At 61.9% G+C, this 26,065-nt stretch overlaps 1 protein-coding gene across 1 annotated transcript in view; it reads right to left on the bottom strand.

Annotated features, from left to right (window-relative positions):
* SEMA4B (semaphorin 4B) overlaps nucleotides 1–14,677 on the bottom strand; it is a 36,689-nt gene extending 22,012 nt beyond the window's left edge. The window contains exons 1-2 of the mRNA XM_075133276.1: nucleotides 14,564–14,677; nucleotides 6,567–6,800 (exon numbers count right to left, since the gene is read on the bottom strand). Coding sequence (XP_074989377.1) covers nucleotides 6,567–6,669 — 103 coding nt within the window. The 5' untranslated portion in view covers nucleotides 6,670–6,800; nucleotides 14,564–14,677. The remainder of the gene's footprint in view (nucleotides 1–6,566; nucleotides 6,801–14,563) is intronic.
* Between the last annotated feature and the right edge of the window lie 11,388 nt (nucleotides 14,678–26,065).

The following is a 26,065-nucleotide window of genomic DNA, read 5'->3' as shown; positions in this document are numbered from 1 at the left end:
GGAGAAATGTGATGAAGCGGAACTGTTCTTAATGTTTCCTCTGAATAGTGTGGGGGTGCCTCAGTTTCCCCCGTGCAGTTCTTAAGTATCTAGGGGGTGGGATAAGGGTGTATGATTGTTGCAGAGCCCTAGAGGGCAGGTGTGTGCAGGGGTCTGGACACAGAGGATGGCCGACACCCTGTTTCCTGGCAACTGATGGCCTGGGCCTTCCCCCCTGCAAGGTGAGAGCTAAAGGGTTGGAGAACAAAGGAATCCAGAGACCTCCTGGCCCGGGAAAGGGACAAAGCCCAGAGGAGGAGGGGCTGGAGAGAGTTTCAGTTTGGGGCTGGCTGGGGACATGGAGTGAAGTGCAGATGGGGTTGTCTGGCTCACTGCCCCCCAAAATGGACCCAGCTGAGGGGTCCTGTTCTCTGCACCTACAAGCTCTGTGTTAGACCATGTTCCTGTGGTTTAATAAACCTTCTGTTTTCCTGGCTGGCTGAGAGTCACGTCTGACTGCGGAGTTGGGGTGCAGGACCCTCTGGCTTCCCCAGGAGCCCGCCTGGGCGGACTCGCTGTGGGAAGCGCACGGAGGGGCAGAGGAGGCTGAATGCTCCAAGGTTAGACCCAGGAAGGGGGAAGCTGTGTGAGCTGTGTGCCCTGCAGACAGTCTGCTCCCAGAGAGGAGACTTCCCCGAGAGTCCTGACTGGCTTCGTAGGGAGCAGTTCCAGAGCACCACCCAGGGACTCCGTGACACCACAGTACACAGACCTTGCAGGACCTAGGGGGATTTCACCATGAAAGAGACAAGCCTTAAGGAGCTTGCCTGGCCCACTGCTGCCCTCAGCCCTGACCTGCCCCCACCGCACACTGTTGGAGGTGGGGGAAGACCTCAGGCCACGCTCTCAGACTCCAACCCTGCACTCCTGATGCTCAGAGCCCATCTGTCCAGAACTCCCAGGCACACCAGTCTCCTGTCTCAGTGGACAGCACTGCAGGAGGGAGCAGCACGGACAGGTTCGGAGAACAGGCAGAGTGGGGTTCTTGCTCTTTCACCCCAGGCAATGTCTCCTTTGGGCAGAGGCCTGGGAGATTCCAGGGGGGAAGCCGAGAGCAGACAGAACGGGGCATGGAATGGAAGAGCTGGCTGGAGCCAAGCACCGAGGGGCTGAGCCCCTGGTAGATTGTGCCCCCTGCCGGGAGGCTGCTCCCAAAGGGCACTTCAGGATGGGACTCTGGGCTCCTGCAGGGCTGACTCACTGCCGAGCAGCTGCAGTTACCTGCCCTGTGAGTGAGCAGGAAACCGGCCCCGGAAGTGCTTCCTTTTCCCAGCGAGAAGCCTTCTGACTCACAGCCCCAGCCTCCTACCTGCCCAGGGCAGCAGCTCTCAACCCTGCCCTGCACTGCAGGGAGAGGGGCCTGGCTGTCTCCCAGCTCAACACAAGGCTACTGATGACAACTCCTCCTGCAAGTTCCCATCCCAGATCCCCCTCACAGGGGTCTAGCCACCCAGGCAGGACAAAATCAGCTGGCATGAGCCTGCAGGGCTGGGAGAGCGATGGCTGCCTGCCTGCAGCTCCCTGCTGGACCCCCCCCCCACCCCCGCACCTGCCCGCTGGCTGGCAACCAGAGCAGGGGGAACTGGCGATCAGGACTCCTGGGTTCCTTTCCTGGCTCTGCCACTGCCTTCCTGTGTCTCTGTGCCTCAGTTCCCCTCTGTGCACCGGGAGGGTTAGTGACCCTGTCCCATCTGTCTGGGAGCTGGGGGAAGGGGACGATGACCCGCCCAGGCCAGTCCTATCATTATGACTCTACCTGCCTGGGAAGGAACGAGCCACAATTGCTGTGGACCCAAGCTCCCAGCAGCCACAAGGAACAGACTGGGCCAGCTAGCAGTGACTGTGGTGCAGAAGGACCCCCGCCTCCCAGCCAGCCCTGCCCACAGCCAGGCTCCTTTGGGCACTTAACGTGAAGAGCCCCAGGAGCAGCTGCTCCGTTGCAGCCCCCAGGCAGGGCCCTCTCTGTGCTAGCAGGAGAGACAGGGAGCTCTGATGCCCACGCAGGAGCCAGGCACAGACCTGGATCCCAGCCCAGCTCCAGGGGTCCTGCCTCTGTTGCCCCCATGCCCAACAGCTGCCAGGCTTTCAGGGAAGTCCCGATGCTACTCGGGGCCCCCTAGACAAGATGCCCTGAGCCGGCTGGGAGCAGAGCAGGGGATGGTGCACTCGAGCAGCACAGGGCCCCAAGTACAACCTCTGAGCCTGCCCCAGCCAGGCCCATAGCAGGAGGGGCAGGTATTCCTGCCCTGGCCGTGGAGGCAGCTCTTCCTGGAGCAGCCTGGCATGGAGCCTGCGCTGCAGCCAACAGGATGTGTTAGGACAGGACCTGCTGCTTCCAGGCAAACCTGCTGGAGGTGAATGAGAGCAACTCGCCCTGCCCTGTCCCGCCCGCACACTCCAGTGGGTTGCGCTCAGGATGGACCCTCTTCCCTGCTGTCATGGTGGACAGGGGAGGCCCCTGCTCTTCTGGGGTGAGGGGCCAGGCTGCCCCCTCTCGGGGCGGGAGCCTGCAGGGGCCAGGCTCTGTGCTATCCATCTGAGCAGCCTCCCCACACCCACAGACTGGAGTGGAGCTGTACAGAGACAGGGCCCATAAACCAGTGTGGGTCCACCTGGGGCAGGGATTGGAGGCAGGGCTGAGCCCAGCACAAGCCAGAGAACTGACCTGGCACATCACAGGCAGGATGGGGCATACACAGAGCTCTAGCTGTCCCACCCAGCACCACAGGCCCAATCCTGATCACGGCATCTCAATGCTACCATGTACAACAGACACTGCACCTGCCCCTGAGCACCAAGCCCCAGATAGCACATGGCCAGTAAGAACTTGCTGCATTCTCCCTGCCAGAGCAAATGGCGTCCAGTCTGAGCTGTCAGCGAGGACCCATGGGGAGCGCCCCCCACCAGCACCTCCCCAGGGCAGCGCTGGGCCGAGCAGTCCCCTGCGAGCACCCATGGATTGCTGGTCTGGTCGCAGCAGAGCAGGAGGGAAACCAAGATGGCAGGCTGGGGCGTTACTGGGAACAGACTCTTGCCAAAGGCTGCAGAGTCTGACCCCGCTGGGTGGCAGGGAGCATCCCCATGCACGTGGGTCCCTGCAGTGCTCTCCCTGCAGCAGGTCCCCAGTGCCTTGCTCTGGCTGCTCACCCGCCCCCATCACCACAGCCCTGAGCATCCTGCAATCGGTAACGGTTCCACTGTCACAAGTCCTGCTGGGGTGGGCAGTGCTGTTATCCCTGCAGTACCAGTACCGATCCCAGAGCACAGATTGAAACCCAGGCTGCCCAAGCCCTAGGCTGGTCCCTGATCACTGGGCAAACAGGCTTCCTGTGCTCCGACCTCACCCAGCAGCTGGGAGCAGGGCAGGGCACTGGCCCCTCCCCAACTCCAGCAGGGCTGAGCTCTGCCAGGGCCCCCAGCACGAACCACGCAGGGTCCCCGAGAGATCAGCACACAGGACAGACCACCAGGCTGCTCCCCCTAGCCCTGGCAGGCCAATTCCAGGGAAGACACACCAGAGCGCAGCCTGAGAGCAGGGGCATGATATACAGAGGAGGGACGTGCCAGAGCCTTGCCCATGGGACGGGATCCCTGTGCAACACCCTGGCCCAGCAAACTAATGGCCTGCCCTGGCAAGGACGCACTAGGGAGGAGCCTCTGCTCCCAGCAACAAGGCAGGATGGGACCCAGCGGAGCGGAAAGCAAACCCCTTCCCTCCCCAGCAACCTGCTTTCTCATTTGCAGGGAAGTGCCAGCACCTCCCCTCCCCCACCATTCCAGGACCCAGTTCAAAGCTACCCTCTCTATTCACCCCTCCCTGGACCCGCTCCAGCCAAACACACAGATCCTGCCTTTCCCCCACCCCAGCTTCTCCAGCCTGGCCTGGGGGCTTTCAGGCAGCCCCCCCATGCTGGGTGCAGAAGCCTGCTCTGCAGCATCTGCTACCTGGAACCCCCTCGCTGGGGACAGTTCTGCCTCTTCGCCCGCCTGACAGGCAGTCTGACTGCCTGCGAGCGGCTCTCTCCTTGCTTCCCCCTTCCTTCGCTGTGTCCATCACTTACACCCACTGCCTGGCCCTACTGCACGGGCCAGCATGTACCGTGGGCCTGCCCAGGCTGCACCCCCTCTGCTGGCACACTGCCACGCAGGAACCATTCAGAGGCATGCTCTGGCTTGCGGGATAGGCAGGGCGCTGGTGTTTTGCAGCCTCAGCACCTAGCAGAGGTGTCACAAGGCATTTCAACACCAGGGAGAACGTAGGCTGCAGGATTGCACCACGGAGTTGCAGAACCGAGCACCATCCCACTGGCCCCTGGGGGAAGTCACAGGGACGCTGGCAAGTGCTACACACATCACCGTGGCTCTGGCCCCAGCACAAGCAGCCCTGTGGGGGGACAAGCAGGCCCTTCACAAGCCCAGGCCCCCTCCGCTCTCTCAGGTTCTCCCCAGCCTGGCTGGGGAAGCTGGGCTAGTCACTGTCCCTGGGTGGCCCAGTTCAGAGCCGGTGAAAGGTGCTTTCTAAGATCAGCAACAAACACCAGACAGGACAATCCTATCCAGCTCAGGAGTGGGGGTCAACCCGCCAACATCTGGGCCCAAACTACACAGAGGAGTCCCTGAAGGCCCCCTCACGGGGGAAGTTCAAATACGTCACTGTGCAGCCACCCAGCCCCCAAGCCCAGCCCCTTAGTCCTCCAGCTGACCTACCGCAACCACCTCACCTCCTAATTCCTCCCTCTCTGGAGCACCAACAGGGGCTCAGCCCTGTACTCCTCAGGGCAATGTCAGAGCCCGGACACCTCCCTCCCTGTGGGGAACTGTGCAGGGAAGACATCCCCTGAGACTCCGCTCAGTCCCACACTGAGGGAAGAGTCCCCATGCTCAGCTCAGAGCCAAGTGCAGGGCAGGTTAGAACGTCCCAGAGAATTGTACGTCCTGGAGCAACAGTCGCAGTCCACAGAGAACTCTCAAGCTGCAGGCCCAGCCCAGGGTAGCAGGGTGAGGAGGGATCCCCCCTGACAGCATCACCTCCCCATGTGCAACAGGTACTGGCCACAGGGGGAGGCAGGACCCAGGCAAGCGGGATCAGTGGTCAGGTCTGTCTCTACAGTGTATAACTTTCCTGCTGTGGCCAATGAAGGCTGGCGGGGTGAGCTGGGCCCCGGGAATCGGCCACCAGCAGGACACATGGGCTGCAACCCTGCAGCTCCCACAACCCAGCCCAGAGAATGGGGCCAGCCAGTGTGCACAGGCCCTAACCACGCTGTTCCCTGCCCTCACATCCCCTGCCCCTGGAGCCAGTGGAGGGGCCTAGAAGCAGCAGTCAGGAGCCACTCCCAAAAGCTGCTGTAACCCAGGCCCACGCACGGGAGCCAGTGAGGTGGGTGCGATTGGCATGATGCTCTGTATGCTGCCACCGGGGCAGGGGCAGATCCCTCAGCAGGCGCCCGTCTCCTGTGCTGAGCCTCCCAGGGACACTCCGCCAGCTGGGCGGGACGAGGGCCCGAAGGGCACCGCTGGTAGCACAGGGCTAAGGGGTAGAGCGGACAGCCACGAAAGCAGCCTCAGCCCAATCCCACTGCCAGCCCAGCCACTCCAGAGGAGCCAGGCCTAGGGCCCTGGGCCAGACCAGACTCGTACATCACACACCACAGGGTGGGGAAGGCGTTTCTCTGATCTCCCTGGCTCCCACGTTCCCACCACTGGGAGCAATTCCACACAAATCCCCATGTCCCAGCCCAGCCCTGCCCATCCTCCTTCCCAGTGCTCTGGGCCTGGGCCACACGGTGCAGTCAATGGGGTCTTTGAGGCCAGAGACAACCCTCCCCCCACACACACCTGGAGCTCCCAGCTCTGCTCATTCAGGCCTCAGCTGCAGGCAGGCAGCAGGTCCCATCCCGCTGCCCTGACTGGCACAGCACGACACGGCCGGGCAGCAGCCTCCGGCGTGGAAGTGAGCGTACGCCTACCCAGGCTCCAGAGCCCAGACCCAGGAGTCCCGGCTCCCAGTCCTGGTTCTGCTACTGGCTCCCTGTGGGAGCTCTGGGGAGTCCCTGCCCACCTCTGGGCTTCTGCTTCCCCTCCATTGCCGGGGAAAACTCATCCCTGGGGCCAGACGTTTGCGAAGTACCTGCGGATGGAAGGCGCTATGGAGAGGCATCATTCATGCAAACGTGCCCATTAGTGACAACACGTGGGCAGCGCTGCCTGCATGTGCGGCAGCTGGTGCGAAAGTCTCTGCCCTTGGCGAGCCCACAAAACACCGGCTAGGGGAGCCTGCATGGTCCTGCCCTCGTGCCTGCTGATGGGCAAGGGACACACCGCGGGGGCCTGTCGGCTGTGATCTCTGCCCCGGCCCAGGCCCCCAAGTAACCTCCTATGGGGCTCCCCCCCGCTCCGTCCCTCCTGCCGGCCCCACACGACCCACAGCTCCAGCGGGTTCTCCTGCCAGCGGCGCCGGGCGCGGGGCGAGCTCCCAGCAGGAGACACCGGCCGGGCCGGGCTCCGGGGCCGCCCCCCGCACTCACCGTAGTGCAGGCTGACCCGCGGCACCGTCTCCTCGGAGGCCGAGAGCAGCAGCAGGGCCCAGAGCGCCGGGGCCAGCAGGGAGAGCGAGAGGCCGAGCCCCATGGCCGGCCGGCGGGCTCCGCTCCCGGGCAGCGCAGCGCAGCCAGCAGCGGGCGGCTCCGGCTCCGGCTCCGTCAGTCGGCTGCAAAACTTTCCACCGCCCGCCGTGGCGGGGCCTCCTGCGGCAGCCAGACCTAGGGGCAGAGAGCGCTCAGCGTGGGCGGCCCGCCCCATAGAGCCCAGCCCAGCCCAGCCCCCTGCCCGCTCCCCGGAACCCCGCCCCATGGCCAGCCCCCCTGCAGGCCCGCCCCATAGAGCCCAGCCCCCCTGCCCGCTCCCCGGAACCTCGCCCCATAGAGCCCAGCCCCCCTGCAACCCCGCCCCACGGCCCGCCCCATAGAGCCCAGCCCCCTGCCCGCTCCCCGGAACCCCGCCCCATAGCCAGCCCCCCTGCAACCCCGCCCCACGGCCCGCCCCATAGAGCCCAGCCCCCTGCCCGCTCCCCGGAACCCCGCCCCACGGCTCGCCCGCCCCATGACCAGCCCCCCTGCAACTCCGCCCCACGGCCAGCCCCCCTGCAACCCCGCCCCACGGCCCGCCCCATAGAGCCCAGCCCCCCTGCCCGCTCCACGGCCCCCACTGCTCCCCGAAGGCAGCCAGACCTAGGGGGAGAGAGCGCTCAGCGTGGGCGGCCCCACGGCACGGCCGGATCCCCCGCCCCATGGCCACCCCCCACGGGCAGCCAGACCTAGGAAGGGACAGTATTGGCCGCCCCCCCCCCGTGCCAGCACCCCTCCCGTGTCAATTCTCGCGCCCCCTGCGACAGCACCCCCCGCCTGCCCCCCCTCCCCCCACTGTGTCTGTGCGAGCACCCCCTGCTGCCCCCCACCGGCGCCAACACCCCCAGCACCCCTTGCCCCCACTGTGGGAGCACCGCTGCCCCCGGCATCAGTACCCATCCCTGACAGCACCCGTACCCCCCACGCCCTGCCCCACAGCACCCTCCCATTGCACGGCAGCATCGTCACCTTCCCCCACAGCCAGCCACCGCCGCAGCGGCCACGCTCCCAGCGCCCCCAGCAGCACGGGCACCCGGCCACCCAGCCCTGCCCAGGCCATGACGAGCTGCGGGGCTGCCCTTCCTGTAGCCCTGCCACGGCTCCGCTCTGCTCACGGGGTGACCGAGGCTGGGCCGACCCGACCTAGACCTACACACCCCATTCTGTCCCCCTGCACCCCGCCGTGCTACCCCCCATAGCCCCGCCACCACCCACCTCCCCCACTGCGCCAAGGCTGTCCCCTGTGTGCTCATGCCTGCTGCAGTCACAGCCCTCTGGCTCGGCCCCTCCGTCCCCCAGAGCATGCAGCTCCCTGCCCCGGGGCCACGCGCTCACCAGAAAGCAATCCCTTGCTAGTGCCTTTCCAGGCACACAGGAGCCCCAGGGGACTTCCCACCACTAAAAGGAGGGGGCCAGGACTGTGAGCAGTTTGGGGCTGGGCCCATCTCCCCCGCTGTGAGTGTGCAGCGCCTGGCACACAGAGCTGCAGCCTAGGCCTGCTGCAATACAGAGAATAAACAGCCAGGGCAGGGGGCCGCCCAGGCAGCACTGGGCTCCGCTCTGTGAGCCCAGCTGGGAACGCAACATGTTTCTCTGTACGTACTGCCCAGCCAGCTGCCTCCCAAGATGGGCTTCCATCTGCTCCTGCCTGTGCAGGGGGCAGGACACATGGGCACAGCTGAGTCCCCATCCCTGGTGCAGCAGAGTGAAGGCTTGCCCTAGATTCCTGCGCCTGCCTTGAGGAGGGGTGACAGTGCGCTACGGGTTGCACGCTCACGGATGGCTCATGCCACCGCTCACCCCTGCCCTGTGCAGGTCGCCCCTGGGCTGTGCTGGGGCTGAGGAGTGCAGCTGGTGCAGGGCCCTGCTGGAATGACTCCCATACACACAGGGCTCAGGGCCAGGAGGAGCCTGGCAGCATGCCCAGGACTGGCAGGCACAGTGTGGGACCAAAACATCCTTTCAGCGCCCGGCTGCAAACAAGCTCCAGCTAGTTCCCCTGGCAATAGGCCCCTTTGCTCCGTAAATCCATTGGCACCTGGAGCCCAGGTGCTTGGCTCGACCAGCCTGTCTCTCCCACCTATGCTCCTGGTTATTGCTCTGCCTCTGGGGCAGGGCCGGGCTGGGCCTGAACAACAACCAATTCCTGGCCAAGACACTAGTTTACTTTCAGTTCAGCCAATGCCAGCCAAGACTGTAGCAGCGTGAGCTTCCCTCAAGCAGTGCCCTGTCAGCACCAGCTGGGACCCCAGTGCTGTGAGCTTCCCTCAAGCAGTGCCCTGTCAGCACCAGCTGGGACCCCAGTGCTGTGAGCTTCCCTCAAGCAGTGCCCTGTTAGCACCAGCTGGGACCCCAGTGCTGTGAGCTTCCCCCAGCAGTGCCCTGTCAGCACCAGCTGGGACCCCAGTGCTGTGAGCTTCCCTCAAGCAGTGCCCTGTCGGTGCCAGGTAGGACCCCAGCAGGGTGAGCTCTCTTCCTCTCTAATACCATTGCTAACGCCAGAGCCTTCTTGAACTATAGAACTTTATTCTATTGACTGAATTTAAAAATGATTTTGGGCAGCTGGGAGAGTGAGAGGAAACCATGCCCCAGAGCCAGGGCCTAGACACCATGGGGATGGGCACCTGGAAGATTCAGAACCCACCGGCCACCTGGTATGTTTGGAGAGCTGCTGTTCACCTGCTGCCTGCTCCCACGCAAGTCTGAGCTTCACACAAGGGCCCAAGGAACTGGCCACACTGGCCAGTGTCTGAAGCTATGCAAGTCACCACAGGATGAGCTTGGCGCCTGCAGCCCTTCACGCTCCAGCACCGCAGGGAGGTAACTGCTTCCAGGGAGGCTGCAGCTGCTACAGAGATCCCCTGAGAACTGCCTCCTCCCTAAGAGCAGCCTTGTGCCCCGGAGAGAGCCAAGCTGCCTGGGAATGCCTCATCCTTAGCTGTACAAATACTAGGTAGAAGTGGTGAAGTGAGCTGGCCTCTGTAGGCAGCCCTGGTGAGGCTGTAATTGGGACTAGGTGTCGCTGCACTTCAAGCAGGTGGGAAAAATGCTGGAGAGAATTCAAAGGAGGGCCACAAAGCTGATCCAAAAAGAAAAGGAGTACTTGTGGCACCTTAGAGACTAACCAATTTATTTGAGCATGAGCTTTCGTGAGCTACATGCATCCGATGAAGTGAGCTGTAGCTCACGAAAGCTTATACTCAAATAAATTGGTTAGTCTCTAAGGTGCCACAAGTACTCCTTTTCTTTTTGCGAATACAGACTAACTGGAAGCTGATCCAGGGGCTGGAAAAGAAGCCTTGTGGCTTAAGAAGCTTACCCAAGAGAAGGCTGGGAAGTGCCTGGATCCATGTCTCGAGCAGATCTGAGAAGCATCAGAGTCTGTATCTACCTGGGGAACAAATCTTTAATAACGGGCTCCAGTCTAGCAGAGAAAGATCTAACATGAGCCAATGGCTGGAAGTTGAAACTAGACAAATTCAGAATGGAAATAAAGCATAAATTTTCAATGGTCCGAGTAATTAGCTACTTGGACAATTTACTGTGGTCAAGATGGATTCTCCCTCATGGAGCAGTTTAAATCAGGATTCTAACAGCTCTGCTCCAGGAATTATTTGGGGAAGTTCTCTGGCCTGTGATACAGACTGAATGATCCGTCACAGAGGCCTTGGCCCCATGGCCTGCCTGCCCAGCGTGTTCACAGCCCATCGGGGGGAGGATGGGCTCGGCCTGCCCTCAACTGAGCCTTCCCCAGCAGTGCCAATGATCCCACATCAAGTGCGGATGGAGAAGAGAAGCCTGCCATACCCTCCCTGCACATGGGCAGGTTTCTTCCTCTTCCAGGATGGGCCCAGGAACTCCTGCCCTGCAGACGCTTTCCTGCCCTTGTGGCTAAGGGAGTCCAGAGCGCCACTTTGAAAGGTGCCAACCAGGCCCCATGTGTCGGCCTGGCACTGCGGCCCCAGCCCCCCGGGAACAGAGCGAAGTCCTGCACTGGCCTGTTCCAATGGGACGAGCTCCCAGCAGGGCCCACATGGACGGGATCCTTCACAGCCCCACTCGGGCGCAGCTCCGGGACAGCCCCATGGCACGACAGCCACGACCCAACCTCTGTGGCGCCTGCTTTGTCCCGGAGCGCCCTGGCTTTGAGCCCAGCTCGGTCCCTCCCTAGGCAGGAGATGGATGCTGTCAGGGCCAGAGCCTGGACATTGGGCCCCTCAGGCAGGACAGGGGAAGGGATGCTTGTGGTGCCTGATCTGCCCTCACCACTGTCACTGTGCCATGAGCCAGCTGCCCAGCCCTGCTGCCATTTCACCTCCCTGGCTCCAGACATTGGGGGCTGGGACTCACGGGCCCAGAAGGTGCTGGAGCTCAGCGGGGGAGGGGAGGGGAATGTGCAGGGGCCCTTTGGAGAATCACCCGGATTCCTCTGGAGGTTACCATGGCAACAAGTTAGTAATGACAGTGACATTTTGCCATGGCAACATGAGTGAGAGAATTGCCCCTATTTGTGGTTGCCAAGAATTCCCGGGCTCAGACTGGTGCAAGGATCCCAGGCCCCAGCCCCGTGGGGTGAGGAGCTGAGGCCAGAGGAGAGTGAAAGGCAGGGGAAAGACCGAGGGGGGAGTACCGTCTGTCCTTTCCTGCAGCTCCTGCCTCAGTTCTGGGCCCTCCCTCTCCCGGGTCACCTGCTTTGTTTACCAAATAGCTATTTCTCTTCCTTCCCGAGCTCTGTGCTCCTAGGGGACTGGCTGCTCAGTCCCTCCCTGCCCCACCTTAGGGGCCCTTAGCCCACTGAAACACTGCAAGGGGGAGGTGATGCCTCACCAGCATCATAGCGGGCGCTGGTTCCGCAGGGACCGACTCCCCTGCAGTGGGGGCATGGGTCCCATCGCAGAGTTGAGGGGTGCTGCAAAGGGAGGGGCTGGTGTGGTGGGGGTCCAGCTCCAAGCATGAGGCTGGAGTGAGGTCAAACCCCCAGGAGCCCGCGCAGCCCCTGGAGACGCCAGGGCAGGACCCGGACCCTGGCACCGAGGGGATTTCACCCTCAGCAACTCAGACCCGCCCCCCATTGTCACCCACGGCTGCTGTTGGTTTTTCCCCTCCCTTGATGGCATCATTATTAGAGAGAGCGAGAGCAGCCAGTCAGGAGGGAGCACCCTCGGCCATGGGACCTGGGGACTGTGACATCACCACGCGCTGCTGTGGGAGCAGGTGTGACATCGCAGACACGGGTGTGCCTGGCCACTGCGGCCTGTTCAGCTGGAAGCCACAGGCTTCCCCATGCCCTCTGACCCCTCCCCAATGGGCCTCTCCTGGGGCTGGGGGGATCTAGTCTGAAAGCAGGAAGAGGGGTGCTAAGGGTTGGCAGGAGAGGGAGCCAATAGGAAGTGGGGGAGGGTGGTGACAGGACGGGACAGGGGCCTGGGGTTGAGTGGGGAGGGAGCAGGGGGTTGCCTGCCCCTTCCCTCCCAGGCTAGCTGCAGATCCTGTTCCTCCAGCCGAGGGCAGCACCGTGTGTGGGAGGGGAGGGGATGTACCACGTGCACTCCAGTAACAATCTCACCCGAGCGGGTGCAGAGGCCTACCCCAGTAAGAGCTTGCTGCAGACTGCCAGGAGCAGCCCCCCACCTCAAACTTGCTCCCTCTGAGTCGGGTCTGGTCCCAGCTGCTGGCAGCCAGGCCTGCGTACCACACGCTCCCATTTATCTCCTCCCCTGTGGGCGGGGGGGGGGGGGGGAAAGGGGGCAGCAGAAGCAAGGGTTCCTGGCACAGATGCAGCATGCATGGCACAGGCCAGGCATTCACACACATGTGCAAGGCCACATGTTCCTGGTCAGTCTCACACACCCAGGCAGCGTAGGTAATGGCTTGTGGGCGTGCGTGCTCACAGCTACACTGCCCACCCTGTGTGCAGCTTCCCCATCCTGTGGGGTTGGGGGGAGGAAGGGTTTGGCACATGTGCACACCCCGGGGACCCAGACACCCGTGTGCAGAGATGACATGCATGCACACAGACACACACACTCAGAGCTCGATGTTCAGCATGAGGAGTGCTTGATTTGAACAATTAAATGAGCTGCCCTGGTGGAAAGGGACTTAACGGTGAAGGAGGAGAGGGAAAGGGAGGGGAGACCAGCCTCTGCTGCTTTCCAGCCCTCAGCCCCTTGTCAGTCTGGGGCCCAGGAGGGATTTCCAGGCAGCTGGGTAAGAGGAGAGGAAACGCACTCTGAACCAGGCCCCGCAGGGGCTCTTGTGTTTAGATGGGCAGGGCTGGGGATGGCTGGACGCTGAGGCATTGCTCTCTCGCCAGGCTCAGGGCACCGCATGGGATACACTCGCGTCCACTCGTAAACAGCAGCTGCTGCTCTGGGGAGAGACTAACATGGTAGCTGCACGTTGGAAGGGAGCCTGTTGGGAACATCACCCCACATACCCCCAATACTGGCCTTCAGGCAGCACCTGTCCCCACCCACCGAAACAAATAAACAGAAACCACTCTGGGGTTACACACGGAGCCCACCCCACGGGACCGTCCAGCCCAGCCACGTCCTGCCCTTGTTTTGGCGGGTGTAGCCTCCCGCTCTCTGGTCTCCCCAACACCCATCAGCTGCTCAGAGCAGGCCCCTTGCCCGTGGTGCTCACCATGTCCACTCAAGGCCCTGCACTGGCTCCCTGTGACACAAAGGATGGGTCGCGATTCTGTGTCAGCAACTCTTCTCAGGCTTGACATACTCACTACACCTCATGCTGTCATGCCCTGTATCTAACCGGTGCCATGTACAAACTGGTAACGCGCAGGTCCTGACAACCACTGTGTGTATGCCCAGGGCTCCCCCTGCGCCAGCTGGGGCTTGCGGCACCCCCCATTCAAACGCTCTCTCCGGGACAAGGGAAGAGGGGATCAGGCCGCTGGGCCCTGGTACAGATGTGTGGGGAGGGGGGTGCTCTGCACCGACACACCAGTATCTGGAATCAGTCCCCCCCCTTTCCTCTCTGGCTGTCTCCATGGTTACCATCAGGTGAGTGCTGGGGGGTAGTCCCAGGATTTCCCTGGGATCCAGACAGATAGACTGACACACCCACCACAGGCCCCACTGCAGAGCCACAAGCTGCACAGAGAACACAGGGCAGGGGAACGCTTCCAGGCCCTCAGTCTCACAGCCAGAGGTACAGATATACCCCCCAGACCTCCCCCAGCCCCCTGCACACACAGCCCCCTGCACGCACCGCCTCCACGTCCACACCAGCCCCACACACAGCCCCCTGCACACACAGCCCCACACCTACACCAGCCCCACACACAGCCCCCTGCACACACAGCCCCACACCTACACCAGCCCCACACACAGCCCCCTGCACACACAGCCCCACACCTACACCAGCCCCACACCTACACCAGCCCCACACAGAGCCCCCTGCACACACAGCCCCACACCTACACCAGCCCCACACACAGCCCCCTGCACACACAGCCCCACACCTACACCAGCCCCACACACAGCCCCCTGCACACACAGCCCCACACCTACACCAGCCCCACACACAGCCCCCTGCACACACAGCCCCACACCTACACCAGCCCCACACACAGCCCCCTGCACACACAGCCCCACACCTATACCAGCCCCACACACAGCCCCCTGCACACACAGCCCCACACCTATACCAACCCCACACAGAGCCCCCTGCACACACAGCGCCCCCCATACAGCCGCTGCACACATAGACCCCACAGCAGCGCCCCCACATCCACCAGCCCCACACATACAGCGACTGCACACCCAGCCCCCCGCATCCACACCAGCCCCACACACATCCCCCGGCACAGACAGCCCCCCATACAGCCGCTGCACACAGCCCCACATTCACACCAGCCCCCCCACCCGGGTCCTCACCAGCTCGGACGCCTCCGGCCCCGCTGCCCGGGCGGGAATGTCCCCGGTGGGAGCCCCCGGCTCGGCTCGGCTCGGCTCGGCTCCGCGCCGCCTCCTGCCCGGCGGGGCGGGGTCTGCGCGGCCCCCAGCCCGAGAGCGAGGGGAGGCCGGGCTCGCCGCAGACCCCGCCCGGGCTCGCCAGCCCCCCGCACCTCGGCAGCTGGGGCCAGGCTGGGCCCCGCCCCGTGCTCAGGGGCTCGCCGGGCCGGGGCGAGGCGGGGGTCACCCGCAGGGCTCCGTCCCAAGCCCCTGCTCTGGGCAGCCCCAGAAAAGCTGGGAGAGAAGGCGGGAGGGCGCCCTGGAGCGCTGCCCCGGGAGCCCTGGGGACAGGAGCGGGCAGAGCCGGACTGGAGTGGGCCAGTGTCCCCTGGGGCGGATTCTCCATCCCGGCCTGGGCCTGGGGGCTCTGTCCCAAACCTCTGCTCAGGGCTGGGAGCAGGGATCCCGGGCAGGGCGGACTGGCTAGTCGGGGGGCCCTCTGTGTGCTAGCCGGCCAGCGTAACAAGGCAGCGGGCGTTCGCCCACCCTCAGCTGGGTACCCCACATTCCTCAGGGTTGTCCTCTGTCCGTGGCTTCGTCTGGTGTGGGACGGGGGAGGCAGAGTGCGCTGCTGGCGTGACCTCGCACACACCGTGCACAAGAGGTCACACGGCCAGCGCGGGATCCCACCGTTCCCAGAAGTACCGGAATGCCCAGCGTTCTGGGGGTGCGTGAGCGAGCCCCTGACAGCGGGGCGAGGAGCGGCAGGGCTAGCCACAGCGCAGGCTCCGGCAAGCAGGAAGCGTGGGCTTGTCTGGGAGGCAGCTGCAAATCAGAGCACGAGGCCCCCAAACACTCCTGCTCCTGGGACCCCAGCAAGCTCCAGGCGCAGAAAGCAGGCATCTCGCGCCTGGGTGAGAGCCCAGAGATGGGTTATGGGACGTCACTCCATGGCAGGTCCAGGAGCCCCATCCCTCTCACTGCAAGGAAAGGTTCTACCTCCAGAGACATCAGGGGATGCCTCTTCAACTAGGCCACGCCATGGGCTGCAGCTGGCATTTGCAAGGAGAGGGTCATTCTCCCTCTGCCCTTGTACAGATTGCAGTCTGCATCACCAGTCCTCCTGTCCCATGTGGGACTCCATGCCCACAACACTCGCCCCCTGCTGCACAGTCAGCTCCAGAAACTCATCAGCATTTCTAGCCCTTGTGGTTGCAAAGGGAAGTAAAAAAGCATGACCCACTTGTATGCAATGGAGGGAGGTCCGCCTGAGTCTGCAGAGAGCCTGAAACCATCTCTCTAAGAGGGGTGCTGCCCCAGGCATCTCTACAGGTGGGAAGCCTGCATGTGCCAGCGGATGGTGTGCGCAGAAAGCTCCAAACCACGGGCCAGCATGAAATACGCTGACTGTAATGTCAAAGAACAAGGCTGAGTGACTGGCTGAGCAGGTCCCTCACTTCCATTCTGAGTTCAGTGAACCATCTGGCACGTGAACATCTCTCTGATGCTGCTGCAGCTCCAGGGGCCTCACCCCAGAGCCTGGGTCCAGCTTGCTGTAGAGCCCCTTGGCTGTGTTGCTCCCGGGCAGCATCTGGCACTGGGGAAGGTTAGGGCAGGGGTGCGTTTTGCGTGGACACCCCAATGTTGCAAGGCTCTGGTCCAGTCAGATCTCCAACGGCAGGGAGTTCTACAGCTACTTCTCCACCAAGAGTCCCCTGCCTCTGCCTAGTGGTTTGGAAGGAGAGAGGCTGGACTTCAGCCAGGCTTTGGACACAGTCCCACAGGACATTGTGACAAGTAAGCTGGAGAAATGTGGGCTCAGCAGAACTACCATTAAGCGGACACATGGTTGGTTAAACAACCACAGACAAAGAGTGACTAGGAATGGAATGAGGTCAGGTTGGAGGGAGGTCTCCAGTGGGGTTCCACAGGGATCAGTTCTGGGCCCGGTGTGATTTAGGATCTTTATTAATGCCCTGGACGGAGGACTAGAGAGCACGCTGATGAAGTCTGCAGGTGACACAAAGCTGGGGAGAGGGTTGCCAACACTTTGGAGAACAGAACTAAAATTCAGAGGGATCCGGATCAATTGGAGACCTGGGCTATTGACAACACAACGACATTCAACAAGGACCAATGTGAGATGCTCCACTTTGGGAAGAAAAACCAAACGCACAATTCCAGAGTGGGGGAGAACTGGCCTGGCAGCAGCACGTCTGAGAAGGATCTGGGAGTTGGGGTGGATCACAACCTCGACATGAGTCAGCAATGCGATGCTGTTGCAAAAAAGCCAATGCAATTTGAGGTTGCATTGACAGAGGTACAGAGCATGCAAGTCACGGGAGGAGATAGTTCCGCTCTGCTCAGCTGGAGAACTGTGTCCAACATCGCTCACCAATGCATAGAAAGGACGTGGAGAAACTGGAAACCATGGGCAGTCAGTGATCCGGCTGTCCAGGGAGGCTAACCGCTGGCCTCATCCCTTGTGCCCAAGACCCTGCCCCTCCCCCCTTCTACCTTTCCCTCCCCTGCAGGAGCCGAAAGCACCCCCTATGCAGCTTAAGTATCTAGGGGGTGGGATAAGGGTGTGTGATCCTTGCAGAGCCCTAGAGGGCAGGTGTGTGCAGGGGTCTGGACACAGAGAATGGCCGACACCCTGTTTCCTGGCAACTGATGGCCTGGCCCTTCCCCCCTGCAAGGTGAGAGCTAAAGGGTTGGAGAACAAAGGAATCAGGTGGCCTCCTGGCCCGGGAAAGGGCCAAAGCCCAGAGGAGGAGGGGCTGGAGGGAGTTTCAGTTTGGGGCTGGCTGGGGACGAGGAGTGAAGGGCAGACGGGGTTGTCTGGCTCACTGCCCCCCAAAATGGACCCAGCTGAGGGGTCCCGTTCTCTGCACCTGCAAGCTCTGTTTTAGACCATGTTCCTGTCGTCTAATAAACCTTCTGTTTCCCCGACTGGCTGAGAGTCACGTCTGCCTGCGGAGTTGGGGGGCAGGACCCTCTGGCTTCTCCAGGACCCCACTTAGGTGGACCGGCTGTGGGAAGCGCACGGAGGGGCAGAGGATGCTGAATGCTCCAAGGTCAGACCCAGGAAGGGGGAAGCTGTGTGAGCTGTGTGTCCTGCAGACAGGCTGCTCCCAGAGAGGAGACTTCCCCAGAGTCCTGACTGGCTCTGTAGGGAGCCGTTCCAGAGCATTGCCCGGGGACTCCGTGACACCTTTCCCTTCTCTGCAGGAGCCGAAAGCACCCCCACTGCGCCCCCACCCCCCCGGCCCCAGCGCCTGGACAGCCTGAGGGCGAGGCCCCAGCCTCGGTGCCCACAGCTCCTGTGTGGCACGGCCACAGTGCCCACAGCCTCGGCGCTGCGGGTGGCCGGGCAGCACGGATGCTGCGCTCCCGGCCCTGGGTCTCCGGGCGGCCCTCAGTCCCGGTGCTCGGGTGGCCAGCCCCTGAGTGCTGCAGGGCCTAGCACCAGGCAGCCCCAAGTCCCTGCAGGAGGAAGGCGGGGCTGGAGGCGGAGCCACGGCCGGCTGTTTGGGGAGGCAGGTTGCCTACAATACCTGCTGCCCATGCTGGAAAGGATCCTGAGGCAAGCGACAAAGCTGACAAAGGGAAGGAATGCAGCCATACGAGCAAAGGCTGAAGGAACTGGGTATGTTCAGTCTGGAGAAGAAGAGATTAAGGGGAGACAGGATCGCAGTCTTCAGATACTTGAAAGGCTGCCATGAAAGAGATGGAGAAATTTGTTCTCTCTTGCCACAGAGGGCGGGACAAGAGGCAGTGGGTTCAAACTACAGAAGAGCAGGTTTAGATCCAACCTCAGGAAAACCTCCCGCACTGTAAGAGCGGCCATGTCCTTGGCCTTTGCCCACGGGTTCATGGGGGTTGGAGCAACACGCAGGCCAGGGAGCTCCCAGGGCTGTGGGGTGGGGTGGCTGTTGCATGGACCGCACCGGGGTGGGGAGTCACTGTGCAGTGTGGCCCTGTGCGAGGGGTTGCCACTGGACGGCTTGTCTGGGGCTGGCTGCAGCTGAGCAGCTCACCAGTTCCCAGGGACACCGCCGGTTGTTGCGTGCAGCTGGCCACGGGAGAGGGGCCGTGGAGGTGCAGCTCAGTGGCAGGTCACTGGGGCCCAGTGTGGGTGGGGTCCCACATACACAAGCCTGTGCTGCCACACGGGGCAAGGAAGGTTGCTAACATGCAGCCTGGTGGGGAAGCCCTGAGCTATGGGGAGGGGGGCTGTGCCTTGGGCCTGCGTCTTGTCTCCAGCCCAGGAACATAATGGGCTCAGGAAAATTCTGGTGAAGATAGGGATGGGGAGGGGACTGGGCTGAAATACGCAGCCCCCTGGGAGGTTGCCGGCTCTGGCCCTGGGAGGTTGCCGCTGCCGGCTCTGGTCCCCCCCCTTTGACGTTTAAAGCTGGCAGGCACCCAGGGGCTCTGTGCTAGATCATGTTAATCCAGTTGCTTATCAGAAAGCTGGGCCCCCCTCCTCTGGGCAGCCCCCTCCGCGGGTGGGCTTGTTGCCAGCTAATTCATGTTTCAGCTCTGGTTCTCTGGCCCTGGGGCTGCCGAAAGCATGGCCCCTCACCTCTGGCAAATAGCTTTGCCTGCAGAGCTCATTGGAGGCAGCACCGTCTAGTGGTTAGAGACAGGCCTCATACCCAGGGATCCCACCATCCTCCTGACGTTTCCTCTGCAGCTCTGGGGGGAGCCCTGCCCCCCAGGGGCCTGTGACTCAGAGTTCATGTTCGCTCGGGGTCAGGCGAGGTGAAGGTCTGGTACAGAGATTCCTGCAGCTGCTCTGGAATGGCGTCCCGTCCCAGTCCGACTCTGGCTTAGGGGGAGCGAGAGCTAGCCAGCCCAGCTGCCCTGACTCATTTGCTGGCAATGTGCAGAATCACTTGTTTCTATGTAGGGAAGGCTGAACCAGCTCCAATGATTTGGCTGAGTTGGCAAGATCTCAGCAGCCCAGATGTGCTGCAGGCCGCGTCCTGACTCCATGAGCCCGGTGCCCGGTGGGGGGATTGTGGTAATGACGGCTGACAGGAGGCAGCGAGTGTCGCTGGGGCAGGAGATCAGCGTATATATGATCTAACGGGGCTGGGAGCCTCCTGCTGACATCCTGGCTCCTCAGACTTTGCAAAGGGTTCCCCCACTTGCAGCCAGAACAGCCCCTGTGTAGGCCGTCAGTCCTGCTCGGCACCACCATCAGAGAACCTAACTAGCCAGCGCAGTTCACAAGGCCCTTGTCCCACCCTGGCTGGGGGGGGGGGGGGGGGCCTGAGGTTCTCTGGGAGAGGCAATCCCCTGGGACACGAGTGGGCAGGGGGCATCTGTCCGTGTGACTGGCAAAGGGCAGGTGCTGGGTGTCATGCTCTCAGCGATAATGCAAGGCCTTTGGTTCTGGCAGAAAGTTAAACAGCAGCGACTAAAGCTGGCCATGCTGTGATCAGCAGGACTGGATATCCACGCCCCGGCGCTGGCTGGGCAGCTCTCTGTGCCAGGCCTGGAGGGACTTCACAAACCCTGCAACACGGGGAGGAAATGACTGGGCCAATATTTCAAAAGCATAACTGGGACAAGCTGGATAATTACAGCCAGCCAGTGTGACAGGGATCACAGAGCGTGGAACTGACCTGGGACACACTCGGGAAAGAATATGGGGAGGGCAGCACAACTAATGCCACTTGACATGGTTTTATAGACAACACTGCGTGTCAAAGAAACCTGCTGTCGCACTCGGATGAGAGTATACGTTGGGTTCAAGGTGACTGTGCTGACATGAGATTGCTCAGGGTTCCTTCAGGTATTTGTCTTAGTACCACACAACATGCTGATTACAAAATTAGCTCGATACAAAATCTATACAGCCCATGTGTCCCGGAGTCCCTGGGCGATGCTCTGGAACGGCTCCCCATGAAGCCGGGCAGGACTCTGGGGAAGTCTCCTCTCGGGGAGCAGCCTGTCTGCAGGACACACAGCTCACCCGGCTTCCACCTTCCTGGGTCTGACCTCGGAGTATTCAGCCTCCTCTGCCCCTCCGTGCGCTTCCCACAGCCAGTCCACTCAGGCAGGGTCCTGGGAAAGCCAGAGGGTCCTGCCCCCCAACTCCGCAGTCAGACGGGACTCTCAGCCAGTCGGGGAAACAGAAGGTTTATTAGACGACAGGAACACGGTCTAAAACAGAGTTTGTAGGTACAGAGAACAGGACCCCCCAGCCGGGTCCATTCTGGGGGGCAGTGAGCCAGACAACCACGTCTGCCCTTCTCGTTTCCAGCCAGTCCCAACTGATTCACTCTCCACCCCTCCTCCTCTGGGCTTTGTCCCTTTCCGGGGACAGGAGGTCTCTGGATTCCTTTGTTCTCCAACCCTTTAGCTCTCACCTTGCAGGGGGGGAAGGGCCCCAGCCATCAATGGCCAGGAGACAGAGTTTCGGCCATTTATGTACATTGGCCCTTTGCTCTGCAACAATGACACCCCCTTATCCCACCACCTAGAGACTTAAGAAATGCCTAGGGGAGACTGAGGCACCCCTACAGTATTCAGAGGAAACATTAAGAACAGTCTCGCTTCATCACATCTTGTTAAATGGAGTCAGAAGTGGCTGACTGACAATTCTCAAGAAGTAATTGTAAATGGGAACTCACCATCCAGTTGGGTTGTGGCTAGCGGGGCTCTGCAGGGGGCCGGTCTTGGTCCAGTGCTATTCACTAGCTTTCTCGATGACCTGGAAGGAACCTAAAACCACTGCTGGTAAAGTATGCAGATGACAGGCTCTGGGCTGGACAGGCGCAGGGACTGCTGCAGGGGGTCTCTGGCCTGGGCTGGACAGGTCAGACTGGCTGAGCACAATGCTCCCGTCTGATGGGATCTCGCTGCAAGGGCTGGCACAGGAGTCGTTCATGCACTAGGCCCAGCTGTTGCTGCAGAAAGCTGCACAGCCCCCCAGCCAGAGAGGAGGTGACAGGCACGTGTCCTTCCAGTGGCACTTGGCCGGGTGAGACTGAGTGGGGGAGAAGGTTTCACAGCAGCCCTGGGGAGGAGAGAGCAGCCGCAAGGAGTGAGCCTGGCTTGGGTTTTATCCTTATACACCCACTGTCCAGAGAGAGCCCGGCTGAGTGGGCAGAGCCCATGCTGGTGCACGCACCCAGAACCCTGCCCTCTCGCCCCCAGCGCTGCCTATTTAGCCTCAGTCCTTCCCCCTCTGCCAAGCGGGTATGGGGGGAGGTCAGCTCTGGGCCCTTCGGCACAGGCTGGCACTGGCTGTGGGCCGGGGGAGCGTTAGGCAGCCTGCTCCCAAGCTCCTCCCTTTGCACTTGTCCTACCCCTGCCAGTGCCCCACGCTGTCCGCAGCCTGCCTGGGAACGGGAGGGAAGCCTTGTCCTGGGCTCCTAATGTAATCCCCCCCACACTATACACAGGCCCACTGTGACCAGCCTCCTTAACCACCAGGTGTAACAGTTTGAATACTGCGGGCAGATGTGGTCGCCCCATCTCAAAAAAGATATATTGGAATTGGAAAAGGTTCAGAAAAAGGCAACAAAAATTATTAGGGGTATGGAACGGCTTCCATATGAGGAGAGATTAATAAGGCTGGGACTTTTCATGTTGGAAAAGAGATGACTACAGTGGGGATATGATTGAGGTCTATAAGACTATGACTGGTGTGGAGAAAGTAAATAAGGAAGTGTTATTTACTGCTCATAACACAAGAACTGGGGGTCACCACATGAAATTAACAGGCAGCAGGTTTAAAACAAACAAAAGGAAGTATTTTTTCACAGAACGCATAGTCAACCTGTGGAACTCCTTGACAGAGGATGTTGTGAAGGCCAAGACTATAACAGGGTTCAAAAAAGAACTAGATAAATTCATGGAGGATAGGTCCATCAATGGCTGTTAGCCAGCATGGGCAGGGATGGTGTCCCTAGCCTCTGTTTGCCAGAAGCTGGGAATGGGTGACAGGGGATGGATCACTTGATGACTCCCTGTTCTGTTCATTCCCTCTGGGCACCTGCCATTGGCCACTGTTGGAAGACAGGACACTGGGCTAGATGGACCTTTGGTCTGACCCAGTGTGGCCGTTCTGATGTTCTTATGTTAACTATGTGGGGAAAGCAGACAAAGTGAGGACTGGCTGCCACTCAGTCCTCAGCCATCGCGGAAACCTGCCCAATGCTCTCCAAAGGTGAGCCGGGGGGCTCAGAGTCATCACTCTGCTAGACACTGACAATCACTGAACAGACCTGGATTTACGGCTTCTTACAATGATCTGTAGCCCACTGAGCCCCCCCTTTTTTGCCCTCAGACTGCAGAGATGTTAACAGGCCTCTGTTAACAGGCTAACTACTTCTGCAAACCCATCTCTTCCCACCAGGGAGGCCTGGAGAAGCACTGGGTGGCTCCATAGCTTCTTGCCTCCCCACCAGAAGTTGGTCCAGTAGAAGATATTACCTCACCCACCTCATCTCTCCTGCCATAAAGACAGGCAGCTGCCGGCTGTGCTGGATCACAGGGGCTGGCCTGCAGCCCTGGGGCAGGACTGGAGAGACCCAGCACAAACATGACCCTGCCTAGCCGACCCCCTCCCCTCCAGCTGACTGCTGCTTAGCAGGCCTGGGGCAGGGTCTCTCAAGGCACAGACTCATCCCCTCTGTGCCGGGGCTCAGTGCTGGGAGGGCCAGAGATCCCTGCACCACTTCTGGGACCTTAGAGTCATGGCTGCTTCCCCGATGCCTGGGATTCCCAGATCCAGAGGCCAGGAGTTCAGGGCCTGGGACCCTCCTGACCCAGTTCCTGCCCCTGAGCGCCAGTGCTGATGAGGGGACACGGTGCTGCCGTCGCACAGTTCACTGGGGTGCTCCCCTCCACCCCGACCCCACCGCACCCTGAGGAGATGGGCAGCTTGGGCGACCATGAGACCTGGTAACCATGGCTACACGGGGGACGGTGCCACAAGGCTATGGAACTGGTATCTCCCCAGTGTGCCAGCCCCCCTCGCGGTCCCACACGTCTGCAAGGGGAGGCCACACGGCCTTCCCGCCTCTGGGCTCCTGCCCTAGCTCTGCCGAGGTGAGCAGAGAGGCCAAGGTTGAGACCGCTCCGACTGGCCTGTGGCAGGGCTCCCCCCAGCCCCACTGCTCTGCCAGGCCATCCCAGGCGAGCTCCTGGGCTCCCGCAGGTGGGTTGCTGGCTGCAGCACTGGGATGGCTCCCAGCAGTGGGGTGTCTCTGAAACCAGCGGGGCTGGGCACCGTGGGGAGGCCACACCTGAGCTCCCTGAAACCAGGCTGGGCAGTGTCGGGAGTGCTCCCCGCTCGTCTTCCCTTTCCGCACCCATCAGACCCAGGCGACCCCTGGGGAGAAGGCCCTGAGTCCCCCTGCAGTCAGCCCGGGCAGCACAAGGGCAATGGGCAGCTCGCTGTGCCAGGCTGTGGGGCAGCCGGCCCGGGCGTGACTGCCCAGGGCAGGGGCTGGGGAGGGGCAGTAGGGCTCTGGTGTGGGCCCTGACCCTCCTGGCGCCGTGCTGGGCACAGAGAACAGGCCGCAGAGCACCGGGTGCCCCTCAGTTACGGAAGGCAGCGGAGTCAGGGTGGCAGGCCGTGGGAAGCTGACTCCTGCCACAATGGTCCGGTCTGTGCCAACACAGCCTGGCCACGGCGAGCCCCCCAGGGTCCTCAGCGCCCCCTGGCAAGAGGGGCATGGTCTGGGCCACTCCTGCCTTGGCCCTGGGCCTGCAGCTCTTCCCACGTGAAGCTCTCGTCTCCTTGGCGTGAGAACCCAGCAGATTCCTTACCCACGGCACAAACCAGCCTGCTCCTGGCCTGAGGGACCTTTGGGTTTCCTCAGGAAAGGGAGCAAAGCCAGGCTCAGAGCAGTCTTAGAGCCACCGCCCCCTAACCACACCTCCCCTGCCCCGCAGCCTGTGCCCTGTGCTCCTCCCACATTGTGCCCTCACCAGGGGTCTCCACCAAGGGGCTGGGATGGATAGTGAGGGGCTGAGATGCTCGTCAGGCACTGGTAGGATCCAGCTGAGGGTGAAGCATGCAAAGGGGATACCCAGCTCTGTGTATGCAGGGGCTGGCAACCCTGCCACAGGATATGTTCTCGGGCCACCTCGCTCGTTGTCTGGGGACACTTCCCCTCAGCTCCCGGGGTTTCAGGGGGATCGCTCAGTCTGTGATGCTGGGGACCCCGGATCCGAGCCCAGCTCTGGGTACCTCACACCCCTCGGCCCCGGATCTGAGCCCACCTCTGGGCAGCTCACGTCCCTCGGCCCTGTAGCCAAGCCCAGCTCTAGGTACCTCATGCCCCTTGGCCCCGGAGCCGAGCCCAGCTCTGGGTACCTCACACCCCTTGGCCCCAGATCCGAGCCCAGCCTTGGGCACATCATGCACCACGACCCCAGATCTGAGCCCTGCTCTGGGCACTTCACTCCCCTTGCCCCTGCCAAGCCCGGATCGGAGCCCTGCACTGGGCCCTCATCCCTGTGGCTGGTGGCTGCTGTGAAGAAGCCATCAGTGCTGGGCACTTGACACCTCATGGCTGTAAATGAGACGAGTGCCAAACTGGGCCTGTCAGCGCTAAGGACATGTCTGGGGGATGTTTGCTCTGGGGTGACTGGCTGGGTCACTGGTGCTGCCCCTGGGCAAACGGCCGGAGCTGCCAGGGACAGGGTGCGGCAACCCTGTCTGAGCGCTCCAGGCCACAGGCCCGCGGAAGGTGCAGCAGATGAATGTTACCAGGCCACGAGCTAGGCCAAAGGAGCCGGGTCCCTGTCTGACACCCCAGGAGCCGTTCTCCTCAGACCAGCTCTGACCCCAGGGTTATGACCTGTGGCCTTCAGCTCCGCTCACCCAGCCATGGCGTGATCGTCCCTGCACGTGCACGCTCGGTAACCTGCTCACATGCACACCCGTTCACCAACACGCACCCGCAGACACAGGCGTAGGAGTGCACTGCTGTTCGTGAGTCCCATTGCAACGCTGTGCGTGCCACGGGCCCACGCAATCCCCAGCTGCTGCACAGACTTAGCCCAGCACCAGAGACTGCCGACTCCACCACGTGGAGCCAGTGCCTGGGGACCCCTTGTCTCTCAGGCCGTCAAAGGGCAGAGGGGCACAGTTCCCGCCGGAGCTGCACCGAGTCCTGGGACTCCATCTCCTGGCTCTGGCAGCTGCCTGAGGAGCTCTGGGGCGCACGAACAGGGCTGGGGGCAACGAGGAGCCCCGAGGGTGCAGCAGGGGGTGAAGCGGTGGGGAGCAGGCCCCACTTTGCACAGCCCCCGGCCAGCCTGGGACCAGCGGGGGAGCAGCGCCCCCTGGTGGGGAGTAGAGGGCTCAGCAACCTGGCACTGGCTCCTGGTCAACACTTCCAGGCTCGGCAGCGTGACTCCGGCAGCCGGGGCCCCTAGGTACCAGTAGCCAGATCTCCAGAGGAGCTGGCCCTCTGGGCATCAGGTCTCAGAGCGAGGTGCCCAACTTCA

This window comes from Caretta caretta, chromosome 10, assembly GCF_965140235.1.
Source record: "Caretta caretta isolate rCarCar2 chromosome 10, rCarCar1.hap1, whole genome shotgun sequence".
NCBI lineage: Eukaryota > Metazoa > Chordata > Testudines > Cheloniidae > Caretta > Caretta caretta.
The sequence above is the reverse complement of the archived record's forward strand: the minus strand, read 5'-3'. Positions and strand labels throughout refer to the sequence as shown.